General features: G+C 47.4%; 1 protein-coding gene and 1 long non-coding RNA gene across 2 annotated transcripts; one reads left to right on the plus strand and one right to left on the minus strand.

Annotated features, from left to right (window-relative positions):
• The first annotated feature begins 1,437 nt into the window (after positions 1 to 1,437).
• On the plus strand, positions 1,438 to 13,964 carry LOC140700007 (extended synaptotagmin-1). Its single transcript, XM_072972453.1, has 31 exons — positions 1,438 to 1,941; positions 3,525 to 3,566; positions 3,746 to 3,880; positions 4,002 to 4,075; positions 4,192 to 4,264; positions 4,421 to 4,510; positions 4,687 to 4,742; positions 5,172 to 5,295; positions 5,384 to 5,560; positions 5,678 to 5,760; positions 6,064 to 6,112; positions 6,271 to 6,357; positions 6,457 to 6,549; positions 6,742 to 6,813; positions 6,995 to 7,081; positions 7,811 to 7,960; positions 8,289 to 8,444; positions 8,559 to 8,735; positions 8,911 to 8,993; positions 9,112 to 9,160; positions 9,266 to 9,355; positions 9,488 to 9,583; positions 9,835 to 9,906; positions 9,996 to 10,082; positions 11,699 to 11,839; positions 11,953 to 12,107; positions 12,211 to 12,309; positions 12,391 to 12,522; positions 12,600 to 12,705; positions 12,914 to 12,963; positions 13,154 to 13,964. The coding sequence occupies exons 1-31, from the start codon at positions 1,552 to 1,554 to the stop codon at positions 13,185 to 13,187; spliced, it is 3,309 nt and encodes a 1,102-aa protein (XP_072828554.1). The 5' UTR covers positions 1,438 to 1,551; the 3' UTR covers positions 13,188 to 13,964.
• Positions 5,162 to 24,940, minus strand: LOC140700021 (uncharacterized). Its single transcript, XR_012078219.1, has 3 exons — positions 24,836 to 24,940; positions 6,247 to 6,381; positions 5,162 to 5,309 (listed from the first exon to the last, which is right to left on the minus strand). It is a non-coding gene; the product is annotated as an uncharacterized lncRNA (long non-coding RNA).
• Positions 24,941 to 24,959: the final 19 nt, after the last annotated feature.

Consider the following 24,959-nt stretch of genomic DNA (forward strand, 5'->3'; position numbering starts at 1 on the left):
TTTAATGAGAAGTTTCTCTCTAAGGAGGTTCATCCAGTTTCCTGCCATAGTTCTTCATCAGTTGGTAAGTAGATCCCTCTTACATCCTCCAAAGAAGCAGTTTAGATAGTGTTATCTTCAGGGAAGTAGAGAAAAAGAAGTGAGAAATTTTAAGATTAAGGGAGGAAGGCTGGGCAGGGACATGTTTTAAGCAGCTTTGATGAAACACAGCCTGATGAAATCTGTCCTGCAGAGCCAGATAAAATTTAACAGCTGCAGATCTAGTCTCTTTCGAACAATCGATCCTAGTTCCCCTGCTGCATCAAACAGAATAACACAACGAGCCCCACATATACTGCATTAAAAGGTAATCATCTTATCACCAACCCTTCCCTCCTGGGCTTTCAATCAGTCCACTTTCTAAGTCCCTAGACAACATTCCACCAGTTAACTTAGTCATCATCAATGAACCCTGCATTTTTCCGTTCGTAAACCTACGCAGTGCAATGTAGAACTGCATTAGTTCTACATCTGACAGTATTCTAAACCTTCCTTATAACTCAGGCAAATGAGAAATAGAATCGTCTCATTACTTTTGATTTCTCATTTTCGTGTCCTAGCAGTTCCTCGGGGTCAGGAAATTCTAGGAAAATGTAATCATTTCTGCTGCAGCTGATCCCCCTCCCCACTTTGGAGCCAATTTAGTTTTAATCTGTCCTTTAACTCTTGGAGACAGAATGGAATAACCTGGAGATTTCTAAAGAGAAATAAAGCCTCACTTCCTATTCACTCCGCCTTTTTTTCCCCTCTTCCCTGAAGGCTGGATAATCTCAACTCTAATTCTCAGATTCTCCCGTTTTCTGTAGTGTCTGTCTTTACAGCGCATAGACAAGGTATAAGACTGGGGAACAGGACAAACAAGGTCAGTCATTGAACACTTTAATTCCAAATAGGGTAATTTCTTTCCTTGTGTAAGGAGACCCAGGGGAAAAAGTATGAAAGCTAGGGAAAGTTAACAAATGAGCATGTAGGAATCCCAGACTAAATCCTGCCAAACTGTCTGAATGGAGTGAAAGGAAATCCTGATCCTCCACAACTCAACTTCACAACCCCAGCTTGCTCTAAAACCGAGTAATTCGCGACGCGGCTCTGCATGACGTCATACCACAGGCACTCCAATCCCACGTGGGGGAACTCCTGGTCCCACCTCTCCTCTTTAAGTGGTACGCTACGCCTCCTTCTCTTTCTGCCTAATCACAGGCTGCACTTTTAGCCTTTTTACTCCTTTTCCCGCCATCCCAGACCGCCCATCTTGACACTCTGGTCCAATCAGGAAGGTCCTGCCTTTCCGGAGCCCTCTCCCGCTCCCCGCGGAAGGGGGCGGGGTTTCGAGCTTTTGACTCCACCTTGGTCTCTGCGGCGCGGGCCAACCCGAGTCGTCAGGGAAGAGGGCGTGGCTTGAAGTTCCCTCCCCCATTCTGGGATTTTTGGTTTGTAGAGGGGAGCTGGTCGCAAGACTAGGCAACCGCTAGCTGGTCTCTGGGTCGGGTGGGTCCTCCCAGAGGTGGCACCATGGAGCGCTCTCTTGGAGACGACTCCAGCCCTAGCCCCGTGGACCAGCCCTCTACTCCCTCCGACCCCCCTGACCTGTCCCCCACTGCAAACACAAAGCCGGAGCAGAGTTCTGGGAACCAACCTGCCGGCCCAGGCGCGGCGGGTGAGGCCCTGGCGGTGCTGACTTCGTTTGGGCGGAGGTTGCTGGTGCTGGTGCCGGTGTACCTGGCCGGCGCAATGGGACTCAGCGTGGGTTTCGTGCTCCTCGGCCTCGCCCTCTACCTGGGCTGGCGCCGGGTCCGCGAGGAGAAAGAACGGAGCCTTCGAGTAGCGCGGCAGCTGCTGGACGATGAGGAGCGGCTCACGGCAAAAACTCTTTACATGAGCCATCGAGAGCTACCTGCCTGGGTAAGCGACCCCCCTCAATCCTCAGTGCAGCATAGCCCACTTCTAGCCCTCCAGTAGAAGGGCTCTCCCTCCCTGTCCCTAAAGTCAGCTCCTCACCTTGGGACGATGGACCCCAGACTTTCCCCTCCCGCCTCGCTAGCCTCCTGCCTGCTGGAACGCGCCTCTCTTGGGACCGACTATTCCCCTCCCCTCGCCGCCCCACCTCCGCCTTCCGCACGCCCAGATCCCGGTTCTTCAGCAAAATCAGGACTTTTTCCTATACGCTTGGGCAAGAGCAGTAATAACATCTGAGGAGCCCGTCTCAGCAGTGGCTCTTCCTCCAAGCTGCTCGAATGCCCCTCCTCGTTCCTGGTGCCACTCACGCCGTTGCTGCTGCTGGGCATCCCCGTTCCCGCTCAGAGGGTTCCCTCGTCTTTCCTGTCCTCCCAAGGACTTTTAAAAAATTTCTTAAGGCCGTAAGGTTCTTCCTTTTCCCGCTCTTATCCTTGGGTACCCCTGGGACCCAGCTCCGGGAGCAGCCGAGCCCCTGCACCTGGACGGACCCTCCGGCCCTCGTCTTCCAGCCTCAGGCAGCGGGGCCGCAGCGCAGCGGAGGCGGCTGCTGGACAAAGGGCGGGGGTGCTGGGGGGAGGGCAGTGCGGCTGCTGCAGTGCCCGCTGCCCACACTCCACCGCCCCTGGCCGGCCCCACCCTTTTCCGGACTGTGGGCCGCGCTTTCACGGTTGGGGCCAGGACCCTATTACTACGCCCCTCTCCTCTATTGAGGGGCCAGAATGGCTTCTCTTAGGCCTTGCAGAGGCAGAGCCCGTTACCCAGCCCCTCCCTTCCTGCTCCTCCCAGCAGAGGTGCCCGTCGAGGGAGAATCAAAGCTGACACAAGGCAGACACGGCCTTGCTACCCAGATCCTGGACTGGGGTGGAGAAAGGGGGAGAAATGGCCCCAGGAGACTTATAGCCCAGGCAGCAACTGCCTCTGTTCCTCCTACTCCTCATCATGGAAATTAATCTTTCTCCTAAGGCAACTCCTCCTCCGCCCAATACAAAGCACAGGTGTCCTTCCTTCCTGTAAAAGGAGTCACATTGACAAAAAAGAAAACAGCAGCCTGGGCCTAAATAACTCCTCTGGCCCCTCCCTAACTCAGGAGCCGCTTCCCTCTTCACTTTCTTGGTATAGAAGTCCCAGTCTGAGGGTTAGAGGGAAGGCTGGTAAAAGGAACCCGGACTAATCCAGTCCCAGGATTTCCTCCTCAAACTCTGACTTGTCAGGACCTCCCCCTCCAGAAAGAATGTGCCCTTCTCTTCCCTCCTCCTCTCTGCCCCAGCAGCTGTCAGTTCACCTCCCTGAGCTATCCACAAAGCAACATGGTGTGGCCTGCACCCTGGAAGCTCCCTTTGTCAGAGACCTCAGTGCCCCCAAACAATATGGAGGAATGAATCTTAGGACACCCCAGCCCCTACCCCCAACCCCTGGGTGTGAGGAGGCTCTGTCGCACTTAGGTTTCCTCTGAGGGCATCCCACCCGGCACCTTAGTAGGGCCCAGGAGCAGGGGTGTGCTCCTCACTGTCTGCTTCCTCCACCTCCAGGTCAGCTTCCCAGATGTGGAAAAGGCTGAGTGGCTAAACAAGGTGAGGGTTGATTGTCTTGATTTTTTTTTCATGAGGGGGAATGGGGTTCGTTTCTCTTGCCAGGCCCTGCCATACTTCACTTCTAGCCCCAGCCTAGTCCCCAGTCCTCCCTGTGGGGAGGATTCTGAAGGCACTTGCCTTAGAGGGCCAGCTCTGTGATCAGCTCCCTTTCCTCCCAGATTGTGGCCCAGGTCTGGCCCTTCCTGGGCCAGTATATGGAGAAACTTTTGGCTGAAACTGTGGCGCCGGCTGTTCGAGGATCTAACCCTCACCTGCAGACATTTACATTCACACGAGTGGAACTGGGTGAAAAAGTACGTATGTAGGAGGGAAAGTAATGGAAGAGAGGAGATGGGACAGGGGAGGTGGGTGGCCCAAAGGAGGCTGAGGTATTCCTCCCTTTCCATCCCCTCTCAAGAATTCATCTCTCTCCAGCCACTGCGCATCCTAGGAGTCAAGGTTCACCCTGGTCAGAGAAAAGAGCAGATCCTGATGGACTTGAACGTCAGGTAATGCCACTCACCACTCTTCCCGCTTTCCCTTCCTGGTCACTCTACTTCACTTCCTGGACCCCCACTACAACCTTGTACTAACCCGCTCTGTTCTCTTCCTCATCAACCCCCAGCTATGTAGGTGATGTACAGATTGATGTGGAAGTGAAGAAATATTTCTGCAAAGCAGGAGTCAAGGGCATGCAGGTGGGGCAGATGTCAGGAGCCTCCAAGGGAAGCCTTTGCCCTAAGTTTCCTCAGGTGTAGGGAAGTGGGAGGTTGGGAAAACCCAGGCTGGGGAGGTTTGTGGGAGAATGAAGGCCTCTTCTGAGGAAAGGCTTTGCTTTTCTCTTCCTGGCCCAGCTACATGGTGTCTTGCGGGTGATTCTTGAGCCACTTATTGGGGACCTTCCTATCGTGGGGGCTGTGTCGATGTTCTTTATCCGACGCCCGGTAAGGGAAAACATTGAGGAGGGGTAGATGAGTGAGGAAACAGAGGACTGGGAGGGGGAGGGTGGCCAGCTATGGGGGAGGGAATTGACAAGCAGGCTGAGGGGTCTGGTACTTGTTGGATGGGGTGACCATGCCACCATATGCTCTGTCCTGATTCCCTTGCTCTGTGCTTCCAGACCTTAGATATCAACTGGACAGGGATGACCAACCTGCTGGATATCCCAGGACTCAGGTATCAAGGACTTACTGAGCACCTGCTAAGTATTCCAGCCGTGGCTTGGGGGATTAATGAATACGGAGCAGTAAAAGCTGAAGCCAGTGTCCTCCAGGAGCCTTGACCCTAGTTGGGGACATCAGACAAATACCCATGAAAAGTTGCATACTGTAATTTTTTTTCTGTGGGAGGACTGTGCATTTTGGTAGAGGATGAAGAAGGCTACAGACTCCTCAGCAGGGGCAAAAGGAGAAAGACGAACTGGGAGGGTAGTGAGGGAGGGACAGAGCAGTAGGTGGGAAATCAGGGTAGAAGCGTAGCAAAAAGGTGTATTGAAGCAAGGACTTCCCTCTAGCTTTACATCTCTTGATTGTGGGCAACAGTTGGGGGTGGGGAGATATGGGAAGCTGGGGCCACACTCACCTTCTTTTCTCCTCCCTCATTCAGCTCCCTCTCTGACAACATGATCATGGATTCCATCGCTGCCTTCCTTGTGTTGCCCAATCGATTACTGGTGCCCCTTGTGCCTGACCTTCAGGATGTAGCCCAGTTGCGTTCCCCTCTTCCCAGGGTATGGCCTCTCCCCTATTAGACAGATCCTTCTCTCAGGAACCCTGTGCTGGATCTTTAATTTCTCACAATCTGATTCCTGCCCTCAGGGCATTATTCGGATTCACCTGCTGGCTGCACGAGGGCTGAGCTCTAAGGACAAATATGTAAAGGGCCTGATTGAGGGCAAGTCGGACCCGTATGCACTTGTGCGAGTGGGCACCCAGGCATTCTGCAGTCGTGTCATCAATGAGGAACTTAACCCCCAGTGGGGAGAGACTTACGAGGTGGGAGAACCAAGGAAAGGGGCTATGTCAGATTGGGAGGCTCTGGGAGGTTTTGAGAGAAGATGCTGATGGGATGATTCTCACACTTGCAGACCCTTATCCCTCTGTGTCCTTCAGGTGATGGTACATGAGGTCCCAGGACAGGAGATTGAGGTGGAGGTGTTTGACAAGGATCCAGACAAAGATGACTTTCTGGGCAGGTGAGACTCTGCCTGTGCTGGGTGGCCCCAAGGCCAACAAGTTCCCAGAGGGAATTATAATCCTTTTCCAAGTTTGAGAATCATGTGTCATTTTCCTTCCCAACCTTCCCACCCCTCATCCCCACCACACACACACATGCACACATACATAAATGCCTCCTGAGTCTTCGGAAGGGAGTCTGAGATCTGCCAGCTATTTCTGGGTGGGTGAGTGGAGGGCCAATGAACGACATGCTGCTAATTACAACACTCCCCTCTTTTCCCTTTCACTGCCATCATCACCACCACCACCACCACCCCTAGAATGAAGCTGGATGTGGGGAAGGTATTGCAGGCTGGAGTAATGGACGAAGTAAGTTGAGAGAAGAGGAAGGTGGAGGGTGGTGTCACCCATTGGGTAGACAATGGTTGCTACATTGGCGGGGAAGAGGTTGGGTGGGTATCTGATCTCTACTATACTTCTTCTGTAGTGTATACTATACTCACTTCTTCCTCTCCCTCTCCCTCCAGTGGTTCCCTCTACAAGGTGGGCAAGGCCAAGTTCACTTAAGGCTAGAATGGCTTTCACTCTTGCCAGATGCAGAAAAACTGGAGCAGGTAACTAACAAGTACAACAGGAACCTAGTAGGGGAGAAACAGGTAGTTAGTATGGCGGCCTGAGGGGGTGGAGGTCTGACTGCTACCCGCCCCCACCAGGTTCTGCAGTGGAACCGCGGAGTCTCCTCCCGACCAGAGCCCCCATCAGCTGCCATCTTAGTTGTCTATCTGGATCGGGCCCAGGATCTTCCTGTGAGTGTGGCTTCTGAGGGCATTCCCACACCCTCGCCCCTTGCCCCTGCTCCAGAAGCAACAGCATGTGACACAAGGGTTCCAAGAAGGGGATCAGAGCCACCTCAGGGAAAAGATTCTGATGAGAGCCCACCTTCCTTCACTGAAACAAAAACAACCAAGATGGTGACTTCTGAATTGTATCCCCCACAGCTGAAAAAGGGGAACAAGGAGCCCAACCCCATGGTACAGCTGTCAGTTCAGGATGTGACCCAGGAAAGCAAGGTGAGGGCCAGGACAAGGACATCACTGTGGGAGGTGTCATACGTGTGTGGGGCCAGAAGGAGGGAGGACTGTTCTTGGGATGAAGTCTTCCCTTTAGAATGCCTGTAAGGGCAGGGGTTTTCTAGAGAAGCAGGAATGGTACCGTGCCGTGTACCTTTGACCCCATCCTGCACATCTCCAGTCTGTCTATAGCACCAACTCTCCGGTGTGGGAGGAAGCCTTCCGATTCTTCCTGCAAGACCCTCGAAGCCAGGAGCTCGATGTGCAGGTAAGAGAATCACCTATCAGCCCCTCCTGGATTCCCTACTCTGTCTTTCAGATCAGCACCATTTCTTCTCTCCATCTTCTCCTCTGATCTCTATTTTCAGTCCATCTACCTAGACTCTCCACCTCCTCCACTCTCCATGGTTCCTCACCCTTCTCTCTAGAATCATTATGATAATTGAGAATTTCACACTGAAAATAGTGATTTTTGTAGTATGTAAATTATAGCTCAATACAATTATTTTTTAAAAGAGAAGAACATAATGAGCACCTGCAGACACCTAGCACTCTTAAGGTCATAGAGCATGAAACATGGTATCTGCCTTCATGAAGCTTACTGGCTAGTTTCATAGACACAAACATATATAAAATCATCTAAGTATGATTCAACATTAACCAGTGGGTGTGAAATACCCATAGTATGGTGCTAAGGATGGCCAGAGAAAGGTACAGAGGGTGGAGAAAGTAGATTTTGTGAAGGAAGCAGGATTTTCAGTGGGCCTTGAAGTATCAGTAGGGTTTAAATAGGCAGAGAGGAGCAGAATGAGAACTTTCCAGGTAATGGGACCACAAAGAGCAAAGGAGGGACCATGGAGTGGGCAGAGGACTGTAAAAGGAGCAAAAGTTTTGTCTTTGGCACAGAGGGAATAAAGCTGCAGCCATGTTATTGTTTTTTGAGTCCGCCTCCCTCTTCCCTAATCTCTTACTCCATCCCCTTCTCCTGGGCCTATAGGTGAAGGATGACTCCAGGGCCCTGACTTTAGGGGCACTGACCCTGCCTCTGCCTCGTCTGCTGACTGCTCCTGAGCTCACTCTGGACCAGTGGTTCCAGCTCAGCAGCTCTGGCCCAAACTCCCGGCTCTACATGAAACTGGTGATGAGGGTATGGAGATGGGGAAAGTGCTGTGGGTAGGGAAGGGCCTTGTGGATTCCTTGGTATTAAGAGTAGGGAAAGGGCATCCCCTAAGATTAAATGAGCTAGTGTATGTGGAAGCATCTAGCAGGAACACAAAAAATGTTGATCTCACTGGAGGAAGAGATGGTTGAGTAGAGTGAGTGAGTAGGGAACCCTCTAGAGATATGCACAGCCCAGGCAGGGACCTGTTTACCCAGGCAGAGCCCCCCCTCTGTCCCCTAGCCCCCGACACCTTGCCTGCCTGAGCCTAAATGCACTGCTTTGACTCGACAATCACAGTCACTCCCCTTCCCAGCTCCTGTACTTGGATTCATCCGAAGTGCGCTTCCCTGCTGTGCCTGGTACTCCTGGGGCTTGGGACCTGGACAGTGAGGACCCCCAGACAGGCAGCAGTGTGGATGCCCCACCTCGACCCTATCAAACTACTCCTGACAGTAATTTTGGGACAGAGGTGAGTCACTATCTGGAAGGAACTAGAACTCTGTATGTGCAAAGCCTATTTCAGGGCTGGGTCTGACAGGTTCCTCCCTTTGACATCTGATGCCCCCATCTGTCCCTTTTGCAGAATGTGCTTCGGATTCATGTATTAGAGGCCCAGGACCTGATTGCCAAAGACCGTTTCTTGGGAGGATTGGTGAAGGGCAAGTCAGACCCTTATGTCAAACTAAAGCTGGCAGGACGAAGCTTCCGGAGTCGTGTTGTTCGGGAAGATCTCAACCCCCACTGGAATGAGGTCTTTGAGGTCAGAACTGAGTGGCTAGGACTCCTCCCAGCCCTGCCCCCTTCTTCCCCCAGTTCTGACAGTGGTCCAGAAAACCTCTGCAGTCAGCTGATGGGCAGGGGTGGGGGTGTGGTCTCGTCATTTGGAGAAGAAAAGGAAAGGATTCCCTTACATCCCCACTGTTTTCTCCCACTAGGTGATCGTCACATCAATTCCAGGCCAAGAGCTAGAGGTTGAGGTTTTCGACAAGGACCTGGACAAGGATGACTTTCTGGGCAGGTGAGAGGGTAGGAGGCTGGGGGGAACATGGGCTGGGCCTCTGTAGGCCATGGAAGTTTGGCCTCCTGGAGACAAGAGACTGGCTTTGACCATAGACTTGAATCTTTCTCCTTTACAGGTGTAAAGTGAGTCTTACCACAGTCCTAAACAGTGGCTTCCTTGATGAAGTGAGTATGGAATTAGAATCAACCATCCCTCCTGAACTTGACACATCTCATTCTCATAGTCCCTGTCTCCGCACCCCCAAGTCTTAACCCTACCTAATTCCACAGTGGCTGACCTTGGAGGATGTCCCATCTGGCCGCCTACATTTGCGTCTGGAGCGTCTGACCCCTCGTCCCACTGCTGCTGAGTTAGAGGAGGTAAGGAAAGATGCTGGAGGAAGGAAGGGACCACAGATGGGTCAAGGTAAACTCTTCCATCAGCTTTCAAGGCATATGCCAGGCCCCAGGGTGTCAGTGACCACTCCCCAGCCCCTGTGTGTCCTCCCCCAGGTGCTGCAGGTGAACAGTTTGATCCAGACTCAGAAGAGTGCAGAACTGGCAGCAGCCCTGCTGTCTGTCTACCTGGAGCGGGCTGAGGACCTGCCGGTGAGATCTGCTCCCCACACCCCATAGCTCTCTGGCCCCTCTACCTCCCTCAGGTTTGGATGCTCCTGGTGTATTTGGAATAGTAAATTCCAAATTCCTCTCTCCCAGGTGGGAAGAATTGTCTGTCCAAGAACAGGAGGGTGGTGGCTGTCAAGTGATAATGGGGACATAGGCCACTGGCTGTGGATGTAGTTTGTGAGGGGAGGTGGGGATCCACTGGTCCAAATTTAAGACTAATATTCTCTTTCCAGCTCCGGAAAGGTACCAAGCCTCCCAGCCCTTATGCTACTCTTGCTGTAGGAGATACTTCCCATAAAACTAAGGTATTAGGAAATGCTGCAGGACTAGGGATGGGAGGGACGAGAGGAGTAGAGAGTGTCAACCACTGATCATCACCCCCCATCTCCACCAGACTGTTTCCCAAACGTCAGCCCCTATCTGGGATGAGAGTGCCTCCTTTCTCATCAGGAAACCAAACACTGAGAGCCTGGAGTTGCAGGTACTGTAACTTCATTCTGCAAACATTTTGCAGATTGCTGCCATGGGTCAGGCACTGAAGCAGGCACAGGGCATTCAGAGATAAAAAGTATAGTTCTTATCTTTTTGGAACTCACACTCTCTTGGGAGAAAAATGACCAGAGAATTCTTCCAGACAGATAATAACCACTCAGGTAAAAGGCAACGTGAGGAAAAAAGGAGAGGTTCTAGCTCAGACTAGGGAAAAGGTGAGGTGGGTGCTAAGAAAGACATCCTTAGCTTAAAGGTAGATAGGCCCTGACAGGAAAACTCTTCAGGCTGAGAAGGAAATGGAGGAGAAAGAAGGCAAATTATAGATTAGAGAGGCAGGCAGAAGTGAGCTCACAGGAGCTCTTAAAAAACATGCTAAGAATTTGGATTCTACCCTAAAGGCATAGGGAACACCGAAAGGAATGGAGGGTGGCATATCCAGATGTTCATTTTAGAAAGATCTTGCTGACACCAGGGTGAAAGATGGACTAGAGGAAGGCAACACTGGAGGCAGGCAGATGAGTTAAGAGACTATTAGATTTACCTGAAGCAAGAATTGACAAAGGCCAGATGTATTTAGTGGTTATTTTGACATGGAAGGGGAGAAGGCAGAAGGAACAGCCTAGGTGCTAACTCCCAGGTTTAGCATGGGTGGGGTGGCTGGACAGATAAAGGTACTGCTGCCGACAGAGGGAATGCACAGGGCAGGAGTTAGCATCTGAGATCTCTTGAGGGCCATCCAAGGGGAGACAGCCATCTCGATGGTAGATCTATGGCCCATCACAATATTCTTCCCTCTCCCTCTTGTTTGAGCATCGTGAGCAAGCAGCAGGGAGCAACTGTAGTCATGAGGGTGAGCAAGATCCCTCAGGGCGTGTGTAGAGTGAAAAGAGGACAAAAGGATGGACAATGAAACAATGAAAGGACAGATGGGGGAAGAAGAGCCCTTCAGAGGGCCATGGCGGTAGGATGCTCACCAGCAGAGAGTGGGTTACAGAAGCCAAAAGAAGTGTGTTTCAAGAGACAGGAAGTGGTCAAATGTTGCCGAGTGTTAAAATTCATCATCTTGCATAGCAGGGCATCAGTATGTACTAAAGTCAGCAAATTATGAAATAGAGATGTAGGCAGATTAGTTAGAACTGTTAGAACGAAGAAGCAGGAAGGGCTTAAAGGTCATTACATCTGGAGTATGGACGTGGGGGTAGGATGGGCAGAAACATTTAATTCCGTTTTTACTGTCCTCCGCCCTGTGCAGGTATTGCTGGCATCATCTGTGAAAGCTTAGGAAGCAAATAGCACAGCCTGCTCTGGTTAAGACAGGAAAGTAGGGAAGTGGGACCAGAATGGGCGTCTCTCACAACCACCCAAGCCTCCAAGCGTTTGGACCTGGGATGCCAGAACTAAATCACTTCTCTTTTTTTTTTAACGTGATTTTTTTTCTTTTGCTTTTTTTTGGTGGGGGGTGGTAATTAGATTTATATATTTTTAGAGTAGGTACTAGGGATTGAACCCAGAACCTCCTGCAATGCTAAGCATGTGCTCTACCACTTGAGCTATATCTTCCCCCTGAATCACTTCTCTCTTGATCACAGTCCTGTTGCTCCGCAGGTTCGGGGCGAGGGGACTGGCACACTGGGTTCGTTATCCCTGCCCCTCTCCGAGCTCCTCGTGGCTGACCGGCTCTGCCTGGACCACTGGTTTACACTCAGCAATGGTCAAGGGCAAGTGCTACTGAGAGCACAGCTGGGGGTGAGCGCCAGGACATGTGGGCAGGGGGAGGGAGGGCAGGAGCAGAGGGCCATGTCCTCCTAGCCCGGGGGGAGCAGGACACTGTGCAGCTCACGGCATTCTTGCCCGCCTAGATCCTGGTGTCCCAGCACTCGGGGGTGGAAGCTCACAGCCACAGCTACAGCCACAGCTCCTCCTCTCTGAGTGAAGAACTAGAGCTCGGGAAGGGACTCCCACACATTACCTCCTCAGCCCCAGAGCTCCGGCAACGCCTAACGCACGGTGACAGGTAAAGCTCTGGGACAGAAAGATGGGACGGTCAAGGAACTAAAGGATAAGTTACAGGCTCCCGAGGCACCACCTCTCCCAGGCCCATCTCCATCTCTCCACAGTCCCCTTGAGGCTCCAGCCGGGCCTCTGGGCCAGGTGAGACTGACGGTTTGGTACTACAGTGAAGAACGAAAGCTGGTCAGCATCGTTCATGGGTGCCGGTGAGACTCTATCCGTCCCAGACTCGTTTCTCCCCATCCCTCCCCCGAGGCTCCCTCATCACCGCCTTCCTCCTGTTCCAGGGCCCTTCGACAAAATGGACGGGACCCTCCTGACCCCTATGTGTCACTGTTGCTACTGCCAGACAAGAACCGGGGCACCAAGAGGAAGACCTCACAGAAGAAGAGGACCCTAAATCCTGAATTCAATGAGCGGTAAGTCAGTGGGCATTCAGGTGGGGAGACAGCAGGCTCGGGAAGGACCCTGCCCCTGACACCCAGTCCCTCCCCAGGTTTGAGTGGGAGCTGTCCCTGGATGAGGCTCTCCGGCGAAAGCTGGATGTCTCTGTGAAGTCTAGTTCCTCCTTCATGTCACGAGAACGTGAGCTGCTGGGGAAGGTAAGAGGGCAGGGGTGAGCAGGGTGAAGAGGAGTGTTAGAGGCTGCCAGTGCCAAGGCTTGCAGTCCTTATTGGGAGGAATCGCCCTGGTGACACTACTCTACCAGTGACCCAGTTACCTCGCCACTGATTTGGGACCAGGAGTATGTGAGGATGGTCTTTGGATGTATCAAAAGTAACATCTCACCCCAACTATCCTCCAACACAGGTGCAGTTGGACCTTGCTGAGATAGACCTCTCCCAGGGTGCAGCCCAGTGGTGAGTATCTGGTGAGCTGGGGATGGGCCTGGATCTTTGAGGAGACATCCCGGTCACAGGGGGAGAAAAGGATGTAATCTGAGCTGAGAACCATGATCTTCTGAAGTACAAGAGCCCCAGATCCTGTCTCATTTATAAGAGGACACAAAAGTCATCTTTCTACCCGAGCTGCCTCTGCTTGTTCCTGCAGGTATGACCTCATGGATGACAAGGGCAGCTCCTAGGACCCGGGGATTCCCAGCCTGACTGCTGTCTCCTTGCCTCGTCTCTTGCTGCATCACCACCTCAATGTGATGTGCCTAAAGCCTGGGGCCAGCGGGCAGAGCCTGCGCCTCCCAGCCCTCTCACCTCCAGGCCCATGCTCGGGCCTTTGCCTGACCAAAGAGGACCGTACGTTACCCTTTGCTGCACGGCCTTTATCCTTCTGGGGTCCTAGGACAGGGACCTGAGCTGGCTGTCTCCTGCTCTGCCTGCACATCCTTCTCCTTTTCTCCCAGCTCCTCAGGGCCTTGTGTCTGTGCCTGGCCACTGGCAGCACTAGCAGTGGCATTAGCTTATGCCACATATAGCTTTTGGAAAGTTCTTTTTTCTTAAATTGGACAGTCACCTTCTTCCCTACCATAAGCAGTCAGGGAGGGTGGAAAGGCTAACCACTCAAGCTGAGAGCCTCTTGGATGACTGTATGTGGCAAATGTACAGCAACCTAGACCCTGTGTCCAGTTCTGTACCTACTCTCCTCAATCCTGTCCTGAAAATTACACCTGCTATGTTGACTGGGGCCAGCCAGTCTCTTGATTCACTCTGGGAATTGGGAACACCTGGATTCCATCCACGCCTTCAGGTAGCCAGTATCAGTCTTGGCGCCTCTAGCTGGTGCTGTGCAGAGGGCTTTGGAGGACTCAGGACAGCAGGGCCAATTTTTATCCAGGTGCCTAGGCTATTAACTCACTGACTAGAACCGAATCTCTTAGCTTTGTACCAACTCTGCCAATCCACTGTTATCTTACATTAAATGTTATACTCAAATCAGCTGTGGCTCTTTTCCTTAAGAACAGGGACTCCAGCCTACCCATCAGATATTTATTCCAAGTGTCAAAAGCCTTTATTCAATTCACAAATGTCAGTTTGTTTATATTTTTAACAACTAGATGATCAGATTATTAAAAAGGCTGATTTAAGCAAACGATCCCACGTCTTAGAACCTTCACCACAAGTTGTCCTTGTAATTACTCTCAGAGTCTTGGTAGGCATCCAAACTGGTCCTTTCCCTTTGAGATTCCTTTCCTATCAAGTCAGCACGTACCTTCTCTAAAGATTTTACATTCTGGCTCCTTAGAATAACTCTAACTTGGTGGATCACAACCTCTGGTTCCACCGGAGCTTCTCCGGGATCGTTTAGAGCCAGCCTGCGGTGCAGCTTCTTCACTGACTTGTTGCCCCGTGAGAGGGGAAAGCAGTGAGGCAGGCGCAGGCGGATGAGCGCCATGCAGCTGGGACTGTGTCAGTTTCGATAGTGGTCGGAACCCCCTGTATTTGCCCCCAAGACTGTTGGTTCCGTTGAGGGTGGTCAAGGGACCTATGTGAATTAGCTACTGTTTTGTTTCTGGTGAGATTCATTCCCGGTCACCGTGACAAAGTCTTACCCATCCACCTGTCTGCTGACCATTATCATCCTGTGGGCTTCCCAGGGAAAGGATTCCTAGCCCTGGTGAACTTGGAAGCTCTGGGCCCACCTGATGGGCAGCTACATGAGAAATATTTATACCCATTCAGATCTCTCACCCTGAACCCTGCTCCTTTTGGGACCCTTCCTGGAATGCAAGTATAGAAGCTGTGCCTCCTCCCTTCTAACTGCCACGTGAAAGGAGGAGTGAATTCCTGAAAACCAGGTCCCTGGAATAGGAACTTGGAGATTTTGTAACTGCCTCGGGGGGCTTTATCGTCTTCTCTGGAAGAATATAAACAGGCTGCTGTCCACTGGGAGGAAAGGAGAGGCTCAAGGGAAAGAACTAAACTCAGCTCCACAAGGAGTTGTCAAATCTACCCAATTAGCAAAAGCTGAATTTAAACTCTATGCCATCAACTAACTGAGCTCCTTTTTTCCCACCAGTAATTCCTTCATACTCACTGCTAGTTCTTTTGCCCTATTTGCTCCTCATCAACTTAAGGGCCTTGGCCATGAGCAAGAAGTTTCTGTTGCCCTTCCCCAGACCCACAGAATTAAGGGCTGAAAACCCCAAAACACACGGCAGAGGAGCTCATATTTCTAAGGTCTCTCATCTTATTATTCAACACTGGGCACGTGGCCCAAGGCCTGCTGTTCTAGCTGGCCTCAGATAATACAACCAGGGATCTTGCAATGTGTGATTTTAAGAAGCACTCTTGACCTAATTCATCACTTCCAAGTAATTACATTTCCAGAAAGCTAAAGGACATGGCACAAATTCTCCCATCCCAAAAAGGTCCCTACTCTTTTGCAACCTTTTCAAATTCAGGATACATAAGGGAAGAGGTATTGATCTACATATTAAATATAAGGCAAGACACAATTCAGTACATTGTTGTGCTTATACATACAAAGATGAGGCAAATTAAGGGTCATTAATCATAGGAATTAAACATTAATGCATGTCTCAAAACAGCTGACCTCTGACACTGACACATGATGCCTACTTCTTCCAGAGAAAGGCAGAGTTAACTGCACATGGATACACTGTCACTGATGTTTGCAAATACTGCCTTCCTGGAATGTGACTATTGGCCCAAACAATGTGTTGCAGTTAACTGGGCGTGGCAACAGATGTCTACCCAACGGCCATTTGCCCCTCTTCCCTACATACAGAACCCTAGAACATTCCTGGTGGTAGTGTGCCAGCCCCAAGGGATTAATCACAATCCTCTTTTTTGGAAACTCACTTCCCCAGCCTCCGCTGCAACTCAGAATGGCTCTGTGACCCAGCTCTGGTCAGTAAGATGTAAGAGGAAGTCATCTGGGGATGGAGCGTCAACAGAAGAAAACCCTGGTTGCCCCCTTCTTTTACCACTTGAGTCATTAGTGAGAAGATGTGATGCCTGGAGCTGTAGCAGCTTTCTTTAAGGCCTTGAAGTCACTAACACAATGAGCAAAAGCTAACATGATTATAGGAATATGTATTTTATAAATTAGGGTCATATTATAACCTGCTTTTTTCACTTAACACATAATAAGAATTTTTATACTTCATTGTTTTTTGAAAATATAATTTATAATGGTGATAATGTGTACAATTCCATAGAATGACTGCACGATAGTTTAACTGATTATTGTCAGAAATGAAGGTACAGGGGGAGGTACAGCTGAGTGGTAGAGTGCATGCTTAGCATGCACAAGGTCATGAGTTCGATCTCCAGTACCTCCAGTTAAATAAAACAATAAAAATAAATAAATAAATAAACCTAACTACCTCCCCCCCAACAAAACAAAACAAAGAAATGAAGGTAGTTCTCACTGTGCTATTCACTGTGGGAACATAAAAATATTTATACACACTAAAAGGATTTCCTTAGCATACATAGAATTGGTGGGTCAATTTCTGTACAGTAACAATTTTTAATAAATTCTTCCAAACTGCATTGTAAAGAAATTATACGAATTTTCTGTACTCCCACTAGCATTACACAAAAATGTGTTTTCCTATATTGTCTCCTGGATATTATAAAAACATGCCAGCTGATGGGCAAAATTTTGTCTACTTTTATAGGTTTTCTTGTCTCTTCTCTCACTGTTAGATTACCAACTGTCATTTCTTTGTGAAATCAGTAAGCCTTCTCTCTAGCAGCAATCCCCCCACCTGTCAATTTTCTTTTCTAATCTTGGGCTGGAATCCAGATAACATTTGTGGAGTGTTGCACTAGGAAGGTACTACTGAAATGTAAAGGTAAGACTGCCCTAAAGAACTAAAATCCAATCTAACACAAAAAGCAAAGGCAACGAAAGCAAAAATAAACAAGACTACATCAACCTAAAAACCTTCTGTACAGCAAAAGAAATAACCTGCTGAGTGGGAGAAAATATTTGCAAATCATTTATCTGATAAGGGATTAATATCAAAAACATACAAAGAACTCATACAACTCAACAGCAAACAAACAATCCAATTTAAAAATGGGCAGAAGATGGGGAGGGTATAGCTCAAGAGGTAGAGTGCATGCTTAGCATGCACGAGAGCCTGGGTTCAATCCCCAGTGCCTGCTCCAAATATAAATAAATAAACCTAATTCCCTCCACCTCATAAAACAAACAAACAAAAATGGGCAGAAGATCTGAATAGACATTTTTCCAAAGAAGACATACAGATGGCCAATAAGTACATGAAAAGGTGCTCAACGTCACTAATCATCAGGGAAATACAAATCAAAACCACAATGAGATAACACCTTACACCTGTTAGAACGACTATTATAAAAAAGACAAGAAACAACAAGAGTTGGCAAGGATGTGGAGAGAAAGCAACCCTTGTGCACTGTTGGTGGGAATGTAAATTGGTGCAGCCACTATGTAAAACAGTGTGGAGGCTCCTCAAGAAATAAAAAGTAGAACTACCATACGATCCAGCAATTCCACTTCTGGGTATTTTTCTGAAGAAAACAAAAACACTAATTAGAAAAGATACATATACCCCTATTTCACTGCAGCATTATTTGCAATAGCCAAGATACGGAAACAATCTAAAGGTCCATTGATGGGTGAATGGATAAAGAAGATGTGATATATATTATATACAATGAAATATTATTCAGCCATAATAAGTAAGGAAATCTTGCCATTTGTGACAGGATGGATGGAACTTGAGGGCATTATGGTAAATGAAATAAGTCAGACAGAGAAAAACAAATACTATACGGTCTCACTCATGTGAAATCTAAAAAACATGACAACAAAACCAAGCTCATAGATACAGAGCACAGACTGGTGGCTGCCAGAGGCAGGGGATGGAGGGTGGATGAAATGGGTGGAGGGTCAAAAGGTACAAATTTCCAGTTATAAAATAAATAATTCCTAGGGATGTAATGCACAGCACAGTGACTATAATTAATTACACTGTATTGCATTATTTTTAAGTTGTTAAGAGAGTAGATCTTACAAGTTCTCATCACACAAACTTTTTGTAACTGTATGGTGACAGAGGTTAACTAGATTACTGTGAGGATCGTTTTGCAACGTATACAATACCAATCACTATGTTGTACACCTGAAACTAATACAATGTTAAATGTCAATTATACCTCAATTTTCAAAAAAGAACTAAAAACCTGTGTAGGAGTAGGGTAATCAGGCAAGCAGAGTAACTGTAACACACCTGAACATAAGAAAGGTATAAAGAACAGAGAAGTAAGAGAGCAGCTGAAGGGCTCCTTCAAACCTTTTCACTGTGCTCTCTGCAAACCTAGTTCCACATAACACTTCCCACTCACTATATCCCTTATAATTCTTTATCTTTATTTGTACAAATCTCACTGTGGCCTCCCCTGAAACCTGGCTCACCTCCCAAGAAAGCTCAATCCTGGAAGCACCCTCTAGGGGAGAACGTCCTTTCTCCTGAACCCCATATACTGATACTGGGAGGTGAGCTGTGCATTCTCCTTGTGCCCCAATACTGCTTCCCCAACCTTATTCTCAGAGCAGTGAAAATCTCAGCTTCTTTGGGGATGATGCCAATCTGATATACTGTCTCTACCTTTTCCCACTGCTATCACTCCCTAAATGCACACACACTCAGTATTTACAGAAGGGTGTGGCACCCTGGATACTGCTGTCACCCTGGAGTCTTCAATGTACACTGTAGGTAATTCAATAACTAGTATCATAGTTCCTCACTGGGGTGGACACTGCTGGTTTCCTTTCCTCTCCTCCCCACCTGGATGGACTCCAATCCAGTTCCACTGGCAGGGAAACACCCTGGGTGACCCAAGTGAATCAGAGCAACACCATCGTCCCCACCACGGGAAAGGCAATAACCCAGACCTAACACAATCAGGCAATTTCCCTGGGCATGGTGATTAGTTCAAGGATGGATGGGTATTCTTGTAAGTCTGGTCAGAGTGAAGTCCAGGAATTGACTGCAATGGTCAAGAAAAGCTCGCTCTTCCTATTGTGGTATAAAGATGCAACAGCTGTGCAGCTAAGCCATATCTGGCCCCAGGAGGGGACACAAGAAAGAAGCTAACACACGGACAGTGGCAAGTGAATTAGAGAACAGGTCCCTTTATGTCATGAAATTCTTGATCAAAATAAACTGAAGAGGGGAGGGATACAGCTCAGTGATAGAGCACCTGCTCAGCATGCATGAGGTCCTGGGTTCTATTTCCAGTAACTCTGTTAAGAAAACAAACAAACCAAAAACCGAACAAAAACAACAACAACAAAATGAACTGAAAACCCACCCTACCTGTAGACTTTTCAATTACATAAGCCAATAAATCCTCTTTATTGCTTAGCCAGTGTTAGTCAGATTTTTTGCTATTTGCAATTGAAAGAACTTTCAGGGACACTCTCCTCAAACCCAAAGACCTTCACCTCACTACCCTTTCAAACATTCACTCCCACAGCCATTCGTCCTAGTTCCTATCTTCCTCTACATCCTCTGAAATTTTAATCTCAAATGCACTATTTCTCCAACTAAAACTCTGAGATCTCCAACCACCTTACTTCTTCAACCTCATTGAGACTTGAGCCTCTTGTGACTTTCCATATTCTCTCAATCTAATCGGCCACTTTCATACTCATTCCTTCTCTATTTGGCCTGAACCACAAACCCTCTTTTACTCAGACTCTCAACCTCCTTGCTCCCAAGTGCACCCATTATCCCCGTTCCACAAAACTGCAACCCATTACCATTCCAGGTGCCTCTCTTCTCCAGCTCAATCATCCAAGCAGCTGAGTACTGCTGGAAAAAGGAAATCACTACCTGCAGATTGAAGCCATTACAAACACACAACCTCCCAGTGCAACCATCCTCCATGCTGCTCAGAAAGTCCATGTGTGGAGTACAGACTAGGCACTCAGTAAATGTCAAATGAGTATTTGTGGATGGGTCCCCAGTAAGCTGTCACCCATCTTTCACAGCACCTATTTCAAACATTCACTACTAGGGGGAAGGTAGAGCTCAGTGGTAGTGTGTGCTTAGCATGCATGAGGTCCTCGGTTCAATCCTCAGTACCTCCATTAAAAATAAACAAACCTAATTGCCTCCCTGCCCAAAACAAACAAAAAACCTTCATACTTTCTCAGGTCACCTCCTTCTGCTTCCCCTTTTAGCAAATCAATCACCTCACTTTCTCTTTCAGGACAAAACAAAGAGTTCAATACATGGGAACTCTCTCAATCTCTTGAATCCCCAGCCTATCTCCCTATTGACTTACTAGTATCAGTGTCCATCCTTGATTCTTCCTGTTCACCCAGATAGCCATTCATCCTACAGATATTTGAGTGCCCAGTATATGCAAGGCACTGTGCTCTCCTTGGCCCTGGAAATAAGTGTGTTGGTGGGTAGAGAGGGGGCAGAAACATAAAAGAACAACCTGAGCAAAGAGGACATAGCACACTTTTGAAGATAGCAGGTGTGGCTGGTCCAGGCAAGGAGTGTTTGAAACTGTGCTGGCTTTAGTGGGCCAGTGAAAGGATCTAGTTTTTACCAAAACACATGGAAGGGGTTTAAGTAGGATGATGACATGATCAAATGCATTGTTTAAAAAGATTACTCCTTTTATTAAAGCTGTGGTTACCAATGTCTGTTAGTTTATTCTTGTGCTTTCCAGTAGGCTAAAAATATTTCAAATAAAATAAGCCCCAATGCAAACCTAGAGTCAGAACCTTTGGGGGCAGAATCTGGAAGTTTGTCTGCTTAGAAAGTTTCCAGGAAGATTGTGAAGAACAGCTAAGTCTGAGAACCACTGTTTTAGAATGTTACAAAAATCAAATTAGCATTATTTACCATTAAATCTATTTTCCTGTTTATATCTTGCATCTAGTATGTGTCTACAAAAATGGGATTTGAAAACAACTTTATAAACCCCCTACTTATCATAAAACATCCTCATTATCCTGCCTCTTCTGTGTTACCACCAGTACCACCTTTCTGGTCAAAACACCAGAGGACCAAAGACATTTCTATTTAATGGCTGAAATTGTGTTCTCTCCACCTAAACTATCATCCATTCTTAACACATTAGCTAGTGGTGAAAGAGCTAGTTAAGCTGTATAGGGTGAACCCACAATTTTTCAAGTTACTGAAGATCTATAGTGTCATGTAATTTCAAAAATTGTTCTATTAGGTATTTTGTTGTGATTCATTTTTTAATGGAGGTGCTGGGGATGGAATCCAGGACCTGGGGCATGGTAAGCATGTGCTCTGCCACTGAACTATACCCACCCCTCTATTAGGTTTTTAGTGTATATCTTCTTTTCCTTTTAAAGATGTGCCCTTCCTCACCTCACACCTGTCAGAATGCTATCATCAAAAACAACAGAAATAATAAATGTTGGCAAGGATGTGGAGAAAAGGGAACACTTGTACACTGTTGGTAGGAATGTAAATTGGTGTAGCCACTGTGGAAAACAGTATGGAGGTTTCTCAAAAAACTAAAAATAGAACTAATATATGATACAGCAATACCACTCCTGGTTTATATCTGAAAAAAACACTAATTCAAAAAAATACATGCAGCTCGACACTCATAGCAGCATTATTTACAATTCCCAAGACATGGAAGCAACCTAAGTGTCCATCAACAGACAAATGGATAAAGAAGATGTGCTGTGTATACATACACACACACACACACACGCACAATGGAATACTACTCAATCATTAGAAAGTATAACATTTTGCCATTTGCATGAAGACATAATGCTAAGTGAAATTAGCCAAAGACAAATGTTGTATATCTCTTAGATGTGAGATCTTAAAAATACAGCAAACTAGTAAATATAACAAAAAAGAAGCAGGCTCAGAGATACAGAGAACAAATTAGTGGTTACCAGTGGGGAAAACGGCGGAGGGACAATGCAGGGGTGGGAAACTGGGAGGTATAAACTATTGGGTGTAAGACAGGCTCAAGGACGTACTGTACAACACAGGCAATACAGCCAATAGTTTGTAATGACTGTAAATGGAAAGTAATCCTTAAAAACTGTATAAAAAATGTGCCCTTCCTAATTAAAAATTTTTTCTTTTTTTTAAATTGAAGTATAGTCAGTTTCCAATGTTGTGTCAATTTCTGGTGTACAGCATAATGTTTCAGTAATACATATACACACATACATTCCTTTTCATATTCTTTTTCATTATAGGTTACCACAAACTATTGAATATAGTTCCCTGTGCTATACAGTATGAAGTTGCTTATCTGTCTTACATATAGTAGTTAGTATCTGCAAGTCTCGAACTCCTAACTTATCCCTTCCCATGCCCTTTCCTGGGACCCAGTAACCATAAGTTTGTTTTCTATGTCTGTGAGTCTGTTTCTGTTTTGTAAGTAAGTTTGTGTCTTTTTTTTCGATTCCACATATAAGTGATATCATATGGTATTTTTCTTTCTCTTTCTGGCTTACTTCACTTAGAATGACAATCTCAAGGTCCATCAATGTTGCAGCAAATGGAATAATTTTATTCTTTTTATGGCTGAGTAGTATTCCATTGTATACAAACACAACTTCCTTATCCAGCCATCTGTCAGTGGACATTTAGGTTGTTTCCATGCCTTGGCTATTGTATATTGTGCTGCTATGAACATTAAAGTGCATGTATCTTTTTGAATTAGAGTTCCCTCTGGATATATGCCCAGGAGTGGGATTGCTGGATCATAATGTAAGTCTATTTTTAGTTTTTTGAGGAATCTCCATACTGTTTTCCAAAATAGCTGCACCAAACTACATTCCTACCAACAGTGTATTTTATGTTGACTAATATTAGAATACTTAATCCTTAAGAACATACAAGTCACAAGCTGGGGGGGGCAGAAGAGAGGAGACGGGCATTTGTCACAGAAAATCCACACACATGATGTATAAATCACCTATGCCTAGTTAAGATCATGTTCAACCTAGTCAACATTATTTATGATTAAAAAGCAGAGATAATAAGGAAAATGAAGGACAGTCCTCCAACCTATATTTCTGCCAAAGGTCTTCATCTTTTCTCCTTGTACTACTTCTCTATAAAGCAGACAAAAAATGCTAGAAAGTTAGATGATGCCATAACCACTTCTACTTGGCAAACTGCCAAAAAGATGGCTCTAGCTAAAGGAGAGGAAGAGAGAAAAAATCAGATAAACCACATCTTCAAAATCAACGTCTGTGAAAGTGATGAAAGACATAAAAAGGCATCTGTGATGTGGCCCTCCCTGAGTCTTATAACCAAACACTTTAAACAGAAATGTATTCTTTCTTGCTCTCCATCTCTTCATGCCTAGTGATCCTTTATGGATGTAAAATGAGGAAATACCAACTACTTCATGTGTCAGGAAGAGTAAAGGAAATTTAACACTCATATCACTTACTGTGCCGGGCCTATTCTGTTTTATAAATTATCAACACATCGAATCCTCCCAAGAGCACTAAGAGGTAGGTATTATTATTCTCATTTTATAGATGAAGGAACTGAGGCACAGCAAGATAACTAAACTTGCTGTAGGTTACCAGCAAGTACCTGGCAAAACCTAGATTCAAATCTTAAGTAGGCTGGTCTGAATCCATACTCTAACACACACTGTGGTTCATGCAGTACCTGCTGTGGAGGCTTCCCGGAATGGTTGCTAACATCCTCATCACCAGTGCTGTTTCTATCATACAACCCATTTCCACTCTTCCAAGAAGCTTTTCCCAAACAGCAAACATCACTTACTGCATTGCCCATAGAGTTCACCTAAGCCTCACCCCTCTGATCTCCAGCAGCCCTTCTACACCGATCCACTGCCTGTATGCCCACGCAAGCCCCCGTCTCCAGCGTAAAGTTCACTTATGCCTTCACCCTTCTGACTTCCCGCGGGTTTTCCACTCTGATCCACCGCCTAAACGCCCATGCAAGCCCCCGTCTCCAGCACACTATGTGCCTACGGGCATTTACGGATCCACTGAGCGAGGCTGGGCCTGGCCGGGCTGGTTCTCTTCCAGTACAGAGGAGACTGTTGATAAACATCTGGGTTATGTATAACACAGGAAATACAGCCAATATTTTATAACTATAAATGGAGTATTACCTTAAAAATTGTAAAACTATGTTGTACACCTGAAACATTTAATATTGTACATCAACTACAACTCCATTTTTAAAAATCTAAAAAACCCCCAAACACCTTGGAAGAATTATATATCAGAGGAAAACCCAGCCGTCCATTCCAAGACCTGTCAGCAGCAAACAGGGTGACTGGCGCAAACGCGGCCGCAGAATGGAGAAATTTCAACGGAGGCTTCAGCTGCATTTCAATTGAGAATTTCAATTGCGTCTCTTCAATTGGTGAGACTGGGGCAGGTGACTCGGCATAAATTCCTTAACATGCACCTGAAGTTCATTTCAAAAAACAACTTTAAAGTAACTGTTCCAAGTCACACAGCAACTCAATAGCCTCTGTTCTCTCTCTACCAAACCGCAAGAGAAGCTAAAGAGACCGAACAACTCTGCCGGGGCAGTAACTGCCTCCTACTATCTACCTCTACCTGGCCTGCTGCATTTGCAGCTTCAGCCTTTCCCGTGGTTCTGCGTCCTCACCGGTGAATCCCGGAAAACATCCCCGCCCACGCTAAACGGGGAACTCAGGGCTAAGCAAGGGAGATATCCTGAGGGGCCGCGCACGGTTTTAGGGTCAGGGATAGGGACTGTAAAGTGCTCATTGCCTTTTGGTTTCGGGACAAGAATCGGGTCCCAAACATCCTGAGTCACCAACCGACGCCTCGGGCCGGAAGCCACTCACTGCGCGGGCGTCCGCCTGGCGCCGGAGGACGGCATTTCCCGTGAGCC

This window comes from Vicugna pacos, chromosome 12 (assembly GCF_048564905.1).
Source record: "Vicugna pacos chromosome 12, VicPac4, whole genome shotgun sequence".
NCBI lineage: Eukaryota > Metazoa > Chordata > Mammalia > Artiodactyla > Camelidae > Vicugna > Vicugna pacos.